Source organism: Malania oleifera, chromosome 6 (genome assembly GCF_029873635.1).
Source record: "Malania oleifera isolate guangnan ecotype guangnan chromosome 6, ASM2987363v1, whole genome shotgun sequence".
NCBI lineage: Eukaryota > Viridiplantae > Streptophyta > Magnoliopsida > Santalales > Ximeniaceae > Malania > Malania oleifera.
In genome coordinates, this window is record NC_080422.1 from 107,236,275 (window position 1) to 107,255,013 (window position 18,739).

At 36.0% G+C, this 18,739-nt stretch overlaps 1 protein-coding gene across 1 annotated transcript in view; it reads left to right on the forward strand.

The window, feature by feature from the left end:
• Positions 1–15,218: 15,218 nt before the first annotated feature.
• The window catches only part of LOC131158187 (protein S-acyltransferase 24), a 30,878-nt gene continuing 27,357 nt past the window's right edge, over positions 15,219–18,739 (forward strand). Inside the window, exons 1-2 of the mRNA XM_058112861.1 lie at positions 15,219–15,848; positions 16,280–16,420. Coding sequence (XP_057968844.1) covers positions 15,555–15,848; positions 16,280–16,420 — 435 coding nt within the window. The 5' untranslated portion in view covers positions 15,219–15,554. The remainder of the gene's footprint in view (positions 15,849–16,279; positions 16,421–18,739) is intronic.

The following is an 18,739-nucleotide window of genomic DNA, read 5'->3' on the forward strand; positions in this document are numbered from 1 at the left end:
ATCTCTGATAAATCATATTCCATAATTAACATAACATACGCAGCGGAAAACATAATCATAATCTCCATATAACATAATATCAAAGTTTACTAATTCTAACTATAATCCATATTAAATCATCCAACACCTGCATTTTCATAAATCTACATAACTCCCAAAATAATTCAGTATTTTTCACAATTATTCCTTACTCAATAGCCTTAAAATATAAAGGCATATAACATAAATATTCTACATCCCAAAATTAACATTAAAATTTACCATTTTCTTTTACTATTTCCCAATAATGTTATAGAACCTCGAGCTCTCTAAGCTCGATCTCGATGAAATCCTAAAAAAAAAAAGATAAATTCATATTCGGGTGAGACACATCTCAGTAAGGGAAGAAACCATGTATTAAAGCAGTGTGTGGCAAACATGAGTTTATATATAACATAATATTTAACATTTGAAAATCGTTAACATAATTTTTGAAATCATTCCCTGAACCTAATCAAACACATGCAAATGTTTAACGCACGAGATTACCCAAAGATAGGGGTGATTACCCGCCCATACAAGTAGCACCTCTCTGCTCTGATACATTTGGCAACCCAAAGGTCACAACTAAAGCATACCAGGGCACTCACCTTACTCAGTAAGCCCTCAAGTGATAAATAGATCTCGTACTCACAGAGTTCAACAATAGTTTACTGACAAAGGCCCATAAGGATAGGGAATCCTACCCGCCCATACAAGTAGGTTCCCTCTGCCCTAGTGTATTCTGCAGCTACTGCCACATCTGAAGCTACTAGTGCACTCGCCTTACTCAGCAAGCCCTTAGGCGAAGAGTATGCCTCGCCTAATCGTAACCTGTTCTACGTACATACATATTTCTATTATCATAATACATTATTCTGTTCTGTCATTATACATTCATGTACATTCATTCCTGTTCATAACTTAACTTTGCATTTCGTTTCACTTTAAGTGACTTTTTTCCCTTTACATCATTTGCCTTTGTCATTTCATTTCATTGTCATTTCATCAGTCATTTCATTGCATAACATTTCATTTCATTCGTACTATAGCTGGTCTTTAGCCATCATCAATTAGTCTATGTAGAAACGTGCTAAATCTGCTAACACAACTCCTTTTAGCTGTCATCAGTTAGTTTACACAGAAGTGTACTAGATCTGCTAACATGGCTCTCTTTCAGCTGTCTTACATTTACATGGTTGCATTTAACATACACAAGCAACATTGTCCATATCATATTTTATTCTCATTGTTTTACTTACTTAACTTGCATCTCATACATTTAACATATAATTTGCATAGATTCTCATGCCACACAATTTAGCAGTAAAATTCATACATATTTCTCATAAAATAAGTCAACCCACATTTAACATTTATATGCTTAAAATACACTTCATTTCTTACATAATTCCTTAGAAAATTCCTTTCACTTTCGTTTGTTTACTTTCACACATACATAACTATATCAACAATCCTAGGCTCAGAAAACATAAATTTTATGGCTGACATTTTAAACCCACATAAAAACATATATACATAAATAACACATGTTCATTTTTAATTCATGAAAAACCTAATTTAATATATAAATTTCTCCCTTACCTTGTTTCTTGAACTACGCCAACAAGGACCCCAAAAAGATGCCTGTGGCATTCACCCGAATCCTGAAATTAAATTCCTAGTTCTAATAAATTATTTCTGAATAAAATATTATTTTAATAATTTCTAGGCCCATAAATTCTAAATAATTATATATACCCTTAAATATAACCAAATTACCAAATTTCCCAAATTAATTAATTCATTTCCCCAAAATACTACCCATCTAGCCTTCCCTAGGCTTCACACACCTCAAATTAACATTTAAACTAATATTTAATACTCCCACTTAATTTTATAAATTATGCCTGCGGGGCCCAAAATTACACCCGCGGTGCTTACCCGAGCCTTGATTCAAAAACCCTAATTTGATTTAAATTATTTCTAAATAACATACTATTTAAATATTTTCTAGGGTCATAATTTTGAATTTACAGTTATACCAGCATATTTAACTAATTTGCCAAATTTCCCAATCCCATTCTCACTTTGGAGTAGGGTTTAGAAAATCTCAATTGAAAAATTACCTATGTCAAAATGACGATGGCGACGACTATGACCATGTGGTGGTACCCGTTCACCGATTTAACAGCAGATTTAAAGCAAAATTGAGAAAATAGGAAAAAATTACCTTTCCATAGGAGCAGTGCTTAAGTCGTTCCCACGACCAATCTGCTCCAGTAGAAATGTCGGCAGCGAAACCAGGAATCTAACGGCACCTTCCGTTTCCCGATCCGCTACCAATTCACCGAGAAATTGAGAGAAGGAGAGAGGCGGAGATGGAAGTGGTTGGCGTGCAGGAGAAACAAAATTTTTCAGGAGGGTGGGGGGCCGCGTGCTACTTCTCTGCTTCTTCTTTCTTCTTCAGATTACTTTATATATATATATATATATATATATATATATATATATATTAACTTACTTATATATATATTATATTACTTTAACTTATATATTTATATATATATTAACTTACTTATATACATATATTATATTACTTTAACTTATATATTTATATATATATTAACTTACTTTTATATATATATATATATATATATATATATATATATATATCTCTTATTTTAATTATTATTATTTTTTAAATCCAATGTGATAATATTTAATTTAACAACTAATAATTTAGTTACTTAATTAATTTTTTTTTAATTTTTTTTCCCACGTCATTCCTTTTATTTATTTATTTGTTATTTTATTTATTTCTAAATTATTTTAATCTTTTTAAACTTCTAGGTCTTTACAATTTGGGTCATAACTTTTGATAGAAAAGTCTAAAAAGGGCGATTTTGGTGTCTCTGGAAAGTTAAGAAAAAATATCACAACTTTCATGTTGATGACTCTTTCTGATTCAGGTCACTTGTCAACGAGTGGGGGCCACTAGTTGACGAGTCGTAGAGTGTGACTAGTCAACAAGTAGGGTATACTAGTCCACGAGTGGCATTGTGAACAACGTCCCAACAACTAGAAAACGGCTAGTTTCTTTTGTGAATTGCTCCCAACTATCCAATAATGGCTGGTTGGGTGTTTTGACTATAAATACAAGTCCATAGACTTGTTTAGTATGGTTTTGATTGGTTTTTACACAAGTTTAGTCATGAAAAATCTTTTTATAAAAAACAAACCTTGCACTTTGCAACTCAGTTCATTTATCACAAGTGCTCATTCTCTCTTGCTCACTTCTCTTGTGTGATTCAATCCTTGAGAGAAATAGTGTGAGATTTGCTTGTAAATTATATTTGCTCATTTAAGGAACATTGCTTTGTATTATCCATCATCTCATTATTGGAGGTTCTTTGTGAACCATTTAGTGAAGGTTTTTTGTGAGCCGAAGGCTCTTTGTGAGCGGGTAGGGATTTGTTCCCAAGTGTAGGGTTTGGTACCCGAGTTGTAAGGCTTGCTCCGCTGGTGAAGGAGTTTCTTAGTAGATTGTGGAATCCTTGAGTTGGTCTCAAGGCGTAGACGTAGCTTAAAGACCAAGGAAGTAATTGAGAGAACCCAAATCCTTAGTAGCGAACTCAAAATTGAGCTTGCAAGTAAAATTGTCAAGAAGAGAGGAGTTGTTGCTTGTAATGATGATGTCATCATTATAGAGAAGCAAATAGATCATGTCAGACCACTTATGAAAAACAAAGGTGATGTGTTTGCACGACTGCAATAAAAACCAAGTAAGTGAGAAAAGAGCTGAAATGCTGAAACTAGACACGAGGGGCCTACTTTAGGCCAAAAAGAGCATTTTGTAACTAAAAAACATAACTGGGGAAGCGAGGGTCAATATAGTCAGGGGTTGTTCTATGATGACCTGCTTAGTTTTCACATTTTTTTTTCATAATATAATAAATTCAATATCACAAAACTCAGCAGATCATAATCCTCCTAGACCCGTGGGTATCAGGGATACATCAGAACACATAACGGAAGCCTAAGCAGTAGGAAACATGCAATCATAATATCATAAATACAGAATCATCCATCACAATACCAGAGTTACTACAACCACTATATTTATATATACACAGTACATAACCCAAAAGATATCTTAGGGCCATCCCACAAAATACATCCGACCCTATCAAAATACTTACCCTTCTAGAAAGGCAAATCAACAGTACTAGATTAGCGGGACTTTACCCGCTCTCCTATCAAGGGCTCCTAAAATGTTTATAAAATTCGGGGTGAGACACCTCTCAGTAAAGGAAATAAACTAACACTAGTGTGTGGCAACATGAGTATTTCCGTGTTTTATATAAAATCATACATAAACATATCAGTATAACTGTCTGTATCATATCTAGGAAACATATATTTTCAAATCAATGCAGAACATACATGATTTTCATAAATATAATTCATCTCGTATAACATAATATGAAAACAATCTGTTCGGTTAGCTGGTTGTTGTCTTGTATTACCCCTACATGACTGGGTTGTGTGGCCTAAAGGCGGGACCTGACAATGGTTGACCGACCACTGCCAAGTCAAGAGTATAGTCTGTAAGTCCAATGGGTCTGCCAGATCTAGTCTGTACACCAGGGGCGCTCACACATTTCTTAAAAACCACATCGACTATCCAATCTCACACCACTCCGTACAGCGGCGTTAACACAAACATCATGATCATGATGACCATGGATACATAGCAGCGGTACCATGCAAGTGTTAGCCTAGACCAAGCCAACCAGGTTCTGATATCATATAACATATACTGAAACTGTGATACATGGATATTTCATATCATTAATTATCAAATCAATCATATCATTTTGCATATATAAGTATATCATGAAAATCATCGGCCCGTACATCGGTATTTCACATTTTACCATAGCTCGGCCCGTACGTCGGCAAATCATATCCATAGCTCAGCCCATACACTGGCAAATCATATCCATGGCTCGGCCCATACGTCAGCAAATCATATACATACCACGGCCCATACGCCGGCAAACTCATCTATAACTCGGCCCATACGTCGGCAAATCATACACGTAGTTCAGCCAGTACGCCGACAAATATATAAAAATCTCGGCCCGTATGCCGATTTTCCATTATAAAAATCCGTATCATCAACACATTTCTAGAAAACAGTTTTTTTTTTCATTATAATTTCTACTTATGCCACACGAATTAGGTATTTTGTATAATCAGAACATAGTATCATTTTCAACAATATTTCCCAACATAATGCATATATATACATATATATTTCTCTGAAATCAAATGCTATAAAATCATACTTATCATTTTCATAACACATCTAGCTTAGTTTATCCCCTTACCTGAGTCCTGAAAAGCCCCCAAAACAAATAGCCCCACACTCGCAGGGTTCCCCGTTCAACACCCTGAAAACAACATTCTCCATAACTAAAGTTCAGTATTTCTATGCATATTACACTTTCTACTACTGTCAAGAAACCAAATACTGAGTAGAAAGTCTTACCCTGGATTTGGGATGGTTTCCAACTCAGCCCCACCGACGATCCGCTCCGGCAGATTTGTAGAGAACTTTTCCAAGAGTGTCGTGGTGGCTTCAGATCGTCGAACCAGTGGAAATATGGTCCAAAAACTTAGAGAGAAGGAGGAGAAACCGAAGGATGAGAGAAAGAGAGATTCTACGAAGAAAATTTCGGCCAAAAATGGATTTTAGGCCTATTTAAACTGTGGCCTTCGTCGACGAGCGATGTCATCTCATCGACGAGGCCAAGAAGAAGACTCGTCGACGAACTTCAACCCTCGTCGACAAATTTTAGACTTCCAAAATCCTCTTTTGGGATCTTCTTATTGATGAGACGGAACTTCGCCGAAGAAATCCTGAAGAACCCTCGTCGACGAAACCCCTATGTTCGTCGACGAGGCCTAGAGAATTTCTTGGGATTATCTCATCCAAAATGCAACGTCATCGACTGCCTCCTTCTGTTCCTGTTTCCAATTCCCTTTCTTCTTATTATTTAAATACCATTATTCTTTGAGTCGTTATATGTTTCATATAAACATGTTCAGTGAGATGACCATTGAGGAACACACTTTTGACATCGAGTTGGCGAAGATGCCATTTTTTTTGTCCTAGAAAGAGAGAAAACAACAAGGACAATGATAGCCTTGATGATAGGACTAAAGGTGTCGGCATAGTCAAGACCCGGTACCTGTGTGTAGCCATTGGCAACAATACAGGCTTTGAGACGCTAGATAGATCCATCAGGCAAGTATTTGGTCCGAAACATCCATTTGGAACCCACAATGTTGGTGTTGGCGAGTCGAGGAACCAAAATCTAGGTACAATTATTTTGTAGCGCTTGAACTTCTTCATCCATGGTGGCAAACCAAATAGGATTCTTAGCTACAGATTTGAATCCTTTTGGTTCAGTGGAGGCAAGAAGAGCATAAATAAGTACAAAGGATTTCACAACGCTAAGATGTGACGGGTGGCAAGTCTTAAAAATACCATCTTTGGCTCGCGTGAGCATAAGATGGGAGCCTAACAGGGCAGCTGCAATAGGAGTGCGAGCAATGATAGGCAACTCAGTGTTGGGCTCAAGAGAAATCGGTCAGAGATCCGATTGCGGTAGAGATGGGTCTGCATGAGAATTAGCTACCTGCAAAGATCATCCACTAGATTAGATCAAATAATACATGGGGTGGATCCCGATTGAGGAATACATCGAGAAGGTGGTGCAGGAGAAGGTAGGGACATGTCTATATGGGGAAGATTGGGTTCAAAAAATTTTGAGATGTGGAGGTGGGATATGGATTGAGCCTGGGAAGTATGGTGGAAGGGGAAGTGGTTCTCATCAAATTGGGCATATGAGATGTATACCTCTTGTCCTCCTCCCATGCAAGGGTAAGTTTTTTTTTTTTCTCTTTGAAAAGTCTTATCTTTTTATCTCTTACAAATTATGAATTTGAAATTTGTTAACTGTTGGAATTTCTCCTGATGAATATGTATATGTTTATATGTAAATTATGAAGCGTACAAGAAGTTACAAGTTTAAAAAGTGGTCCTACAAAGTTATCATAAATGTAAGAATCATAGCTAGTAATAGAGAGATGATAGTTATTCATGATCATATGTGAGCATGATGCTCATCCTTCTCAGAATTATCAGACAACATCAACACGAGTAATGAAGAGGTGTCCACAGGTATTTTAAAAAATTTTCTAGCCTTGCGGTCATGGATACATTAATAAATTACAAATTAGAATGAGATGTCATCATAACTAGGGTAAGCATTCCCCACCTAGCTGGGTTGGCTAAAGTGTTAAGGGCAACTTGTGACGTTGGTGACTTTAAGGCTACAAGTTGGATTTTCCCTTCAGAATTTACCTCAGTGAATTACCAAGAGTGCGTTAATGGGCAAGTGACTTTCACTGGAAGAAAACTTTTATAAATATACTGCTGCCAAAGGATCTTCAACTATCATGAACTTCACATCTATTTTACCTTTATGCGGAAAATAAATAAACCGTAACATAAACTTCACATACTGGAATCAGCTATACCAAATTAACCAAGAAGAACACCCGGAGAAGGTGTAGAAATCGTTTCTCCCACTTTTCCTTGGTCTTTTTCTTTCCTTCAACAAATTTATGGGATTTCCACTTTTATAAATATACTACTGCCAAAGGATCTTCAACTATCATGAACTTCACATCTATTTTACCTTTATGCGGAAAATAAATAAATCGTAACATAAACTTCACATACCGGAATCAGCCATACCAAATTAACCAAGAAGAACACCCGGAGAAGGTGTAGAAATCGTTTCTCCCACTTTTCCTTGGTCTTTTTCTTTCCTTCAACAGATTTATGGGATTTCCTGATGATCAGAGAGTAGAGGCAAAGAGAGGACAATTTCCTATATGCTTTCCTTTAATTTTCTTGCTGCTGACATCTTCATTCAACTTACTATCCTTAGCTTTTTCACTTTTCAGTTTGAGGGTTCCTTTCTTCTTTTCTGCTAACCTTTCTTTTCTTAACTTAACTTGATGTATAACATGCCCCTTAGTTTGCCTTACAACTTCTCCCCATAACAGAAGCTAATTTATGTATAGGATTTGTGACACCCCGAACCCGCCAAGTGGGGCTAGGATGCCATGTGTTTCAATCACCTGTATCTGATACTATAATTAACATGCACGTGGCGGAACATAAATAAATGACCTCAAATAAATACCAGAGTTCTATATAACAACCCAAAAACAAACACTATAACATCCAGATATCTATATCCACAACCAGTATTTAAACATAATCCCGTACAAATATATCTATACACATATATCAATATCTCACAATACCCTAAAAAAGAAATCACCAAAAATAATCCCAGCCTAGGCCTTCAAACCCGATCTCCAGAAGAACCTGAAAAATTGTTAAACCACTAGGGTGAGACACTTCTCAGTAAGGGTGGAATAAATTATAACAGTGTGTGACACATGAGTTTTAATATCTACATATTAAAATAAACTGCTTCTCACATAATATCAATAACAACTGAAAAAATGTACCATGAATAACATCCCCGACATCTAATATCATACACACATCCAATATGTACAAGTACATAATTTTTATGCAGGCGAAAGTTCCTAAGGATAGGGAAGATTACCCGCCCATACAAGTAGCTTCCCTCTGCTCTAGTACTAAAACTACCTACTAGAGCACTCACCTTACTTAGTAAGCCCTCAGGTGAAGTATTACCTCACCACCAGTACACACATCTTTATTATTTTAAGGGCGAAGGTTTTCGAGGATGGGGATGTCTACCCGCCCATAAAAGTAGCATCCCCTTGCACTGATATCAAGAAACTACCTAGCAGGGCACTCGCCTTTTTCAGCAAGCCCTCGGTGGTATGTTTACCTCGCTGCATGCACACACATGCATTCACAATATGTTATACCATTATTTTTATGCTATAATTATGGTTGCCTAAATAAGGTTTTTCAATCGGTTTTGGTGATAACAAACAAATGACAATTTAACTTGGAAAGATTGTTTCAGGAAATAAGGATCAAGTATATAACAAGTGAAGATCATGTATGGATCAAGTGTGGTTCACCAAGGAAGATAAACTAACAAATGATCCAAAGAGAAACTAAGACATTTGCAGCTTAAGCAAAGAACTTCAAAAGCAAATATTGAGAAAGATATCAAGCTTGGCATTCAAAGTCTTAGGAAACATATTGTAAGTATTTTAAAAGTTAAATATCGTTTGAAATATATTTTGAAGCTTTTCCAAAATAGGACCTAAAGACCTATTTAAGAATGTTGAAACAAGTTTTGGAAAAATCAGAATAAGAGAGCAAATTATTCTTTAAATGGAAAAGATTTTTAAAACATGTTTTTATCTGTTCAGATGACTGAACTTCATGTTCAGACATCTGAAGAATTACTTCAGACGTTTGAAGAATAAGTGCATACGTTTGAATATTTTCTGGAACAAAACAGAAACAAACAGTAGCAGTTCAGACACCTGAACTCGATACTTCAGACATCTGAACCCTACACCTTAGACGTCTGAACCCTCTCTTCAGACATCTGACCCTGTGTCTAGTTAATTTTTTAAGGGGTTTCAGGAACTTCAGACATCTGAACTCGACTCTTCAGACATCTGAACACTGTTCAACAAGCAAATGTTTTAAAATCTAATTTTTTAAATTATAGCCGTTGGAGCCCCAAATTTTCTAACAACTTGGGAAACTCTCTAAGGAAACTCTGGTAACAAGGAAACTTGCTTGGAAGCCTATAAATACATGGTTTTTGTAAATCAAAAATATATCAAGCATTGAAAATCTCTCAAGCTCTCTTGCTCTCAAAGTTTTACCTTGATAAATCCCTTGCAAGCTGAAAAGTGCTGTGATTATGATATTCTTATTCATAAATTCCTGAAGATATTACTGATTTCTCATCTGGAGAAAAGGAATTTGGTGAAATTTTTGTTAAGCTTCAAAAGTGTATTTCTTTCTTGATATTTATCTTTTGAAGTACATAGTTTAAATTTGTACTAATATGCTCTTTGTGTGAGCATCTCTTGTACACAAGCTTCTTATTATTTCTTTTGTAGATTTTGGAAGATTTCAGGCTATTGGATCGTTGACCAAACAAGGGTATATTGTTTAGAGAAGGTGGGCTCTAGCCTTAGCAAAGGAGTGATTGTAAACAGGCATTGTTCCACCCGATAATGGAATTGCTATAGTGGAACCTTTTGGTGTTTTGCCAAGGGCGAGGACATAGACTGTGTTAAATCCAAACCTCGTAAATTTACTCTCTATTTTCTATACTAGCTGTTGTTGTGTGATTTAAAGTGCAGGTTGCAGGTTCTAAAGTGAGAAAGAAACAAAGACTCTTGATATTTAGAAAGTACGTTTTGATTAATCGTTTGCGGAAACCCAAAAGGGAGTACGTTGGTTAATTTGCGGAAATCTTGATCAAGAGAAGTGCATACAAAGAGGTTTGTCAAAGAAGGAAGAAAACATTTGCAAGGAAATTGACAAAAGTACTAATATTCTTGGTTGAGTGGTTGAATTGTTTTGCTTTAATTGATTGGCTTGTGAATTTAAATTTTAGTATATTCAAATGTGATTATCAGTTATTAATTGTCTTTTTCTTGGTGTCATAAGTAAAGCTTAAAAATTATTAAAATAAAAAAGAATCCAATTTACCCCCCTCTTGGGAAGCTATTCCTAATTTCAAATTAAATTCACATGCGCACAACACATACGCACAGGAATCATGCATCTCATACTTCATCGTTCAATGTACTCAGTACGTAGCCCACACAGAGCAACTGTGTACATGTCAGTACGTGGCCCACATAGGCACCTACGTACTTCTTATCTACACGTGGCTTACATAGGCACCACTACCCACACAGGATATATAACATGACCTACACAGGTGCCATTATTCACACATGATATAACGTGGCCCACACAGGCGCCACTACCCACACATGGTACATAACATGACCCACACAGGCGCCATTATCCACACAGGATATAACGTGGCCCACACAGGCACCACTATTTACCAGTATCCAATCCCCATGACCTACCCATCATACATCAGTAGAACAAGCTCCTCGACCTGCCAATGTCCTACCCCATATAAATGACAATATGACGAGCTCCTCGACCTGCCAACGTCATATCATGATTTATATCTAGGCAATATAACAACCTCCTCATGCCAACATTATATTGAGATGCATACGAATAATCACACCAGTTAGTTCACACAAACGCATCAATGCATTTCCACATAGGAATCCAACAGATCAATTCATTTCCCATGCAGTATCCCAAGAGATCAATACATTTCCACACAGGAGTCAAACATAACAATTTATTCATCATGTCATAATCATTTCAAACATCCCCACATGCAAACCCAAATACCATAGTAATTCATATTTAATTTATTAGGAAAAATTACTCTCATGTCACACGAATTTAATATCATATGCAATTATCCCAAATATAAACCTTAAACAATATCATCATTTTCTAGTAATCAGGCTATTCTGAAAATCGTATAGAAAAATAATAAATTTCATATGCTTATAAATAACTGGTTCGCCTAAATAAAATATTGATATAATTTTATTCCCCCTTACCTAAATCACGCCTGCAAGGCTCCCAAAATTATACCCGCAGCGCTCACCCAAACCTTGATTCAATCAAATCAACCCCAATAAAATATTATTTTAATCTTTCCTAATTTATAATAATTAAATATCAATTAATTTCTAAATAACCCATTTATCCTAGTTTTGGGGTTATTTCCATAACGACCCCACGAGAAATCCGCTCCGCTAGATTTGTAGAAAATTATCCCTAGACTCTCGTGGTGGTATTCGATCGTCAATTTGACTTAAAATTTAAGAAATATTGAGGTAAGAATGAGAATTTGCCTTACCCCAGGAGATATGCCCACGTTGTTCCTACGACAAATCCACTTCGGTAGATATGTCGGTAGCAGAGAATGAAGTCTAGTGGTATTTTCGGATTTTCAATTAGGCAAGAATCTGCCGCGAAATCGTAGAAAGAAGAGGAGTGGTGAATGTGAGCTGAGAGAATTTTTTTTTTCCTCTTTCTTTCTTTCCCTACTGTTTGGCACGTGAATTTTTTTTTTCTTCTTTCTTCTCCTCTTCCTACTTGTTCCAGGAAACTTAGTCTTTAAGTTTTTTTTTTTTTCTTTCCTTTATCCATACTTTAAACTTTTATATATAATTATATATATATACTTACATATATACTTATATATATATATATATATCCAAAATCCTCAAATTTCTTAATTTAATTAATTTTCTTAATAATAATTAATTAATTAATAATAATAATAATTTTTTTTTTGGTTATTACAGGAATAACCTTCCAACTTCCACCATTAATATCTCATTAAGTATAAGCTAAACCTTTCATGTTAATCCATAAATACATCTATTCAATATCCTTCAGGATATAGGCATATACCCTTCATGTGAGACCCATACAATTCATGTGGGATATATCCTCTCTAATTTCACTATGTAAACTATTGGGCACTATGAGATGTATACCTTCTCCTCATTTTCACTTCCTTGGTATCCTATTGGGCACTAAGTCAACCAATTCTAATGAATTGATTATAATTGTTACTCAATTTAAATAAGTTTTAATTGAGATTGTTGCTATTATCTAATCATATTATTGGATAATTTAGATCAAGATTCACTCGAATTTCTATTTTTATGGCAATGTTGTTGAATACGAACTATTAAAAAATAATTAGATAATTTGAATTTAATGAACTTTAAGTAAAACAATTAAAGGACTCATTTTCCAAATATGCTTGGGCAAGAAAGCTGTTCAATTTTAGGAATATGAGTAGTTAGGAAACTAGCTTGCAAAAGGACATCTATTTTGTTTAGGACAGTCATTGCTCATGCAAACATTATTTTTAATATATATATAATTGTAGTTACACAAGTGAATGTAAAGTCACAGTGACGGGAACAATTGAACATAATGAGGATGAATTCATAGCGAGTAACACTAACCAAGCTAGGAGGTTCACAAAAAATAACTATATGTGAAAATAGGTTATGATGCTCTCAGATATTACTTTCTCTTACCGTTTTGCTCAACAAAACACAAATATGCATGTTTGCAATGCTCCCTTTTAACCAACATATCTTGAACATTGAATGAATACTTGTTACATTGGCCAATATCATCAATGGGGCTATAAATTGCATATTAGTTGATGACATTTTTCATAATTGAAACCCTAAATCTTATTTCTCCATTAATCCTTTTATTGACTTTGGGATTTGTGGGCATCCTTGAAGCACGCCATATTTATATGTCTAACTTCATTTTATACCTTCATACCTTGTGCAGTCTAGTGGTCAATGATCCTCACTCTTTGGACTATTCAAGCTATTAGGAGAGTTTTTGCAACCGCAATTAGATCCATCTATAAAAAATAATGGACATAAGCCATGGTGACTTTAAGAGATTGTCCATTGGCTTATGCTTCTTTATCATATGTTTAATTTGGAAATATCAATGTAAGAAGAGTAGATTTTAAAACTGGTTTACTTTTTTAATTGTTTAATAAGAACCAATTTACAGAAAGGTGAAGAATTATGGAGGAATGGTGAACTTTAGATATTTGGAATCTCATGCCGACTGCTTAGAGGTGTAGGTTCTCTATGACATAGGAGAAGTACACTATAAGATAGGAAACTTATGAAGGGAATTAAAGAAAAGTAAAATTCAAAAGAGAGAAAGGAAAAAAGGTGAAAATACTCAAATAATAATAGATAAGGAGAGGGAGGGGGCGGGGAAGAAAGGGAGAGATTGAGATTAAAAATAAGAAAGATAGGAGATGAAAAGAAGAAGAAAAGATAGCATAGAGACCAAAATCACTTGATTTGTCACATTGTGTGTTTGAAGAGATCCATCTAAATCCATTATACAGTTATTTATACCTAACCTCAGTCAATTATCACTCTAACTAGCTTTATAAAGTGTAATATCCCTTGATCGATCTCCTTTACCTAATCAATATGAATTTTTAAATTTATTTTTTTTTTACGGTGGTTGAATCCCACAAATTCTACTATTATTACATTTAACTTATTGACTTACTTTCTCATTATAAACCACATATCAACTTTCTTGGTGATCTATGTTGGGCTTTCTTAGAAAATCTTGTAGAACATTCTATGGCCAAATTTTTAGTTGATAGCATATGCCAAGTTTGGGCGGTGATTACTAGTTGGGAAAAATTCATCCTATTGGCAAGGGCGCTTTCGCGCCTTAAGGCTATGTCCATTACTTTTTTTTTTTTTGTGCACTAGTTGGGTGATACCCTACCCCTATTGTACATTGATTGGGCTTTCCAATCACATGGTTGATTATCTAGTCTCCATGATAGTAAGTGCACCAAGACATAAAGCATAAGCAAATCAATCGGGAAGAGAAAGGCCTAGTGTGTTGTCATATGTTAGGCAATTTGGCATTCAATGAATTTAGAAATTTTGGAAGATAATGATTAGAAAAATGTTATTCTCTATGTGGATTCAACTGGGAGGGTTGAGGAGAATCATGGTGCATGCGTGTGCACAAGCTGTGAACCCCCCTATGCTTTCCATTCTCTTTCAATGCCGTCCCTCCACATCTTCCTGTAATAATAGCAAGTTCGTGATGATTGGATGTTGACTATTTGAAATGAGCTTTTAGGGGACTACTAAAGGGGTAATGATCCAAATAATAGCATAACTTGAATGAGATAAAAAATGGGTTGAGAGGTTGTCTCGCTCAGTTATGCTTTCATTAGGGTAACATTATCATTTGCACTAAAAATGAGATTCTTATATAATATTTCAATCCAAACTCAAAACTAAAACCCTACTACCACCTCAACATTCTTGAAGAGACCCAAAATTTAAAAATTATTATTGCCCAAGGACATAATTTTAGGTTTTGCAATTTTAAATTTACTCCTCATGAATGCAAACATGCAATCATGCTGCTTATTAACAGAAGTTACCAATAAACAAAAATCATTAAGATTGGCAAATAAAAAAATTTAAAAAGAAAAAAAAGTTGGGTTGAAAAAAAAAAAAATCTTTCTAGTCTTCGGATATTCAGATATCATCAAGCTTCATTGGTGCCCCTTTCGCTCTCTCTCTCTCCTGCCCCAGTCAACACGGGCGGCGACGACGCCACTCTCTCCCTCCTCATCCTATGTTCGCACTGCAATTTGTATCTCCTTCCAAGAAAAACCCTAGGACCTGCAATCCCAATTCCAATAAAAAAAAAAAAACCCTTAATACCAGCACAGACGCGCGCACACCCTCTCCCCCTCTCTCGCGCGCGCACACACATTCAACGCTTCCGTGTGAGATCATTTTAGTATCTTTTGCGAATGGCGTCTGAAATCGAGGTCGTCGAGGAAGTCGAATCCAGGAATTCCTCAGGGGCGGGTGCCGGCGGAGGCGAGGGAGGAAATGGTTCCGGGGAGGTGAACGGGGTCGTGGGGACCGACGGGAGTCTTCGGAATGACGTGTATACGGCTGCGGCGTACGGCGATTTGGAGAAGCTGCAGAGATTGGTGGAGTGCGAGGGCTGCTCTGTTTCGGAGCCGGATGGGCTCGGGTACTATGCGCTGCAGTGGGCAGCCTTGAACAATCGGAGTGCGGCGGCTCAGTATATCATTGAGGTTTTTTGTTTGTTCTTTTGTTTAGTTATTTTTATTGGGTATCTTCGGTTCGTAGACATTATTTTTTTGAAGTTTCCAGTCGCTTCTTCAAAACACTTGTTAATTTTGTGGTGTTTCGCACTGAAAGGAAAATAATGAAAAGCTAGAGTTAGCTCGCTGAAGATTTTACAATGCTTAATTGAGTTGATTATGCCATTTCTTTTTTGTTTTTTCTTAAGATCATGGTCTTTTTCTCCATTTGAAGTAAGTTTCGATTGTTAAATGCATTCCAGATATAGTGTACAGTCTCAATGATTTGGAGCTGCATGCTACATATTATTTGTCACTGAATTGGGTGAACCGACTTCTTTTTTGTTTTCTTTAATTGACTGAGTTTGAGTAGGGAATTTTCGTCATAAATAAATGGTCATTCGGTTACCTTTATTTGCCAGCATGGAGGAGATATAAATGCAGCAGATCATACTGGGCAGACAGCTTTACATTGGAGCGCAGTGCGAGGTGCAATCCAGGTTGCAGAGCTTTTGCTCCAAGAGGGTGCCAGAATAAATACAGCTGATATGTATGGGTATCAGGTTTGTCTGGCCCCTTCACTCTCTCTTCCCAGTCCCCACCCCCCCTTGTTTTTTTTTTTAAATTTCATTTTTGATTCATTGTCTCATTGAGTTTTAACAAATAAATAATAATTTATTAACTTTATTCTAGCATAATTCATGTTGTATGCTAATATTTGATCTGGATTATGTAATGTACTCAAAATTTACTTATTTCTATTAAAAAAAAACATTGCTCATTTCAAAACGAATGCTTTAAAAGCTCAATCAAGGCTGCCTCGAGGCTAGCCTTAAGATGAGGCATGCCTAAATGCCTTGAGGATCAGGCTAAAATACCAAATCCCCAAAAGTCAACACATTACACACTAAGACTTGCGTGTTGGTACAAAAGGCATGCCTTGTGCATCTTTCTATTTGAGGCTTAAGCATTTTGAGTGTTTGAATCTTAAGTTAGAATTGTCTAGAAAATTTTAACTACATGTGTTGGAACTGGTGTGATCCCAAGAGGGGGGTGAATTGAGTTTTAAAAACTTTTCGGCTAATTAAACATTTACGCTGATTCACCATAGATCATATCCCATTTTCACGTTTGTAAGTAAATTAATAAAACAATAAAAGCAGACATACACGTGAAACATATCTCATTTAAAATAGAGGTGTGCATGTAAATAATTATGATGACAAATGAAGGCATACACATGCAGAATTAAAGTGTGCGAATTTAAACGAGATAGAGAGAGAGACACACACAAATTTGTTATCGAGATTCGGCCATGCCAGCCTACGTCCCTGCCTTGTGTATACCCCCCAAGGATTGTACTATCACTGCTCACTTAAACCGGCGGAGTAAAAGCTGTTTACATCCTCTCCTTACGGGGTGAGGAAAATCCCAATTCAATTAATAGGTTGAGCCCAACTGGTCTCCCTTATGTGACGGAGACTTCCCAATTCAATTTCCGAGCTGAACCGGTCTCACTTACAGGACTGAGACTCCCCAGTTCAATTTCCGAGCTGAACCGATCTCACTTACGGGGCTGAGACTCTCCAGTTCAATTTTGGGTTGAACCGAATCGGTACATGAAAAAACATTTTTTTACATAAATAATGCTTCTAAATACAAGCAGAGATGTACAATATTAAAGCTCAAAATGCACTCTCTAATGATATGAAATATGCTCAGTAGAGTATGAGTGTGTTTTTCAAAATAACATTTTCAATCTTTGAAAAATAATGTATATGATGTGCACTGCAAAGATTTAAACCTAAATAAAAATTTCTCCACAAAAATATTTATCAAAACAAAAACAATGTGAAGAACCTTTAATATTACTCTCAAAGATTGTTTTTCAAAAGTGTAGGCTTGAGAGAGTAAGTGATTTTGAAAAACAAAATGCCCAAACAAAATATGTGCGCTCTTTGAAAAGATTTTCTGAAGAATAATAAAGAGAGTTAGGAGAGTATAAAATTTACCCCATAAAAGATTTTTGAAATAGAAATTGAAATGGGGGAACTTTGATTAAAAAATATTTGAGAGAATTTTAAAGTTAATCAAAGTTGCTAATTAAACAAATGAAAAAGGTATTTATAATTTTTCAACAAAATATGACCGTTGAGAGCCTATTGGGAATTTTAGAAAAGTTTAATTAAAGTTCAATCCCAATTACCCTTAATTAATCACGGTAAAAATGGGCCGACCCGAGAGTTTCGGTCGCTTGAGCCATAGGTTCGGTCGCCCGAACACTCAAAAGGAAAAGACTTTTTATGCTTTCGGGTGCCCGGTGAAAGGTTTGGTTGGCTGAGTTTGAGGCGATTTTCAAACTACTCGTGGTTTGGTTGCCTGACTTAAAGTTTGGTCTACCGAACTTGCCATTTTGGTTGCCCGGGGTGGAAATGAACGTGAAGTTCGGGCGCCTGTGGAAAGTCAAAAAGTTCGCATTCAAGATTTGATCAATCGTGAATGTTCAATTCATTTCGGTTTGGTTGCCCGACCCAAGTTAACAATTTTGACTAGTCAACTATTCGGTCGACCGAGGCATTTTCAACGCGCACGGTTCGGTCGCCCGAAGCTCTTTCACACTTAAGATTTAGGTCATGTTTTTGAGTATGGTTACGTGCAGGGACCTAGGGTTTATCTAAGGTCATTTGAGCTTTTTAATTAGTCCCAAAAATTCAGTTTGGTCGACCGAAGATGACCCTAAGGTCAGTCTACAGTCCTGTGGCTCCCTATGGTCAATCTATGGTCCTGTCTGAGCAAATAACCATATCATGCAGATGCATACATTATTACAGATCAAATGATAAAAATAAATGCAATTACAACAAGAAATAAATGTCTTTTTC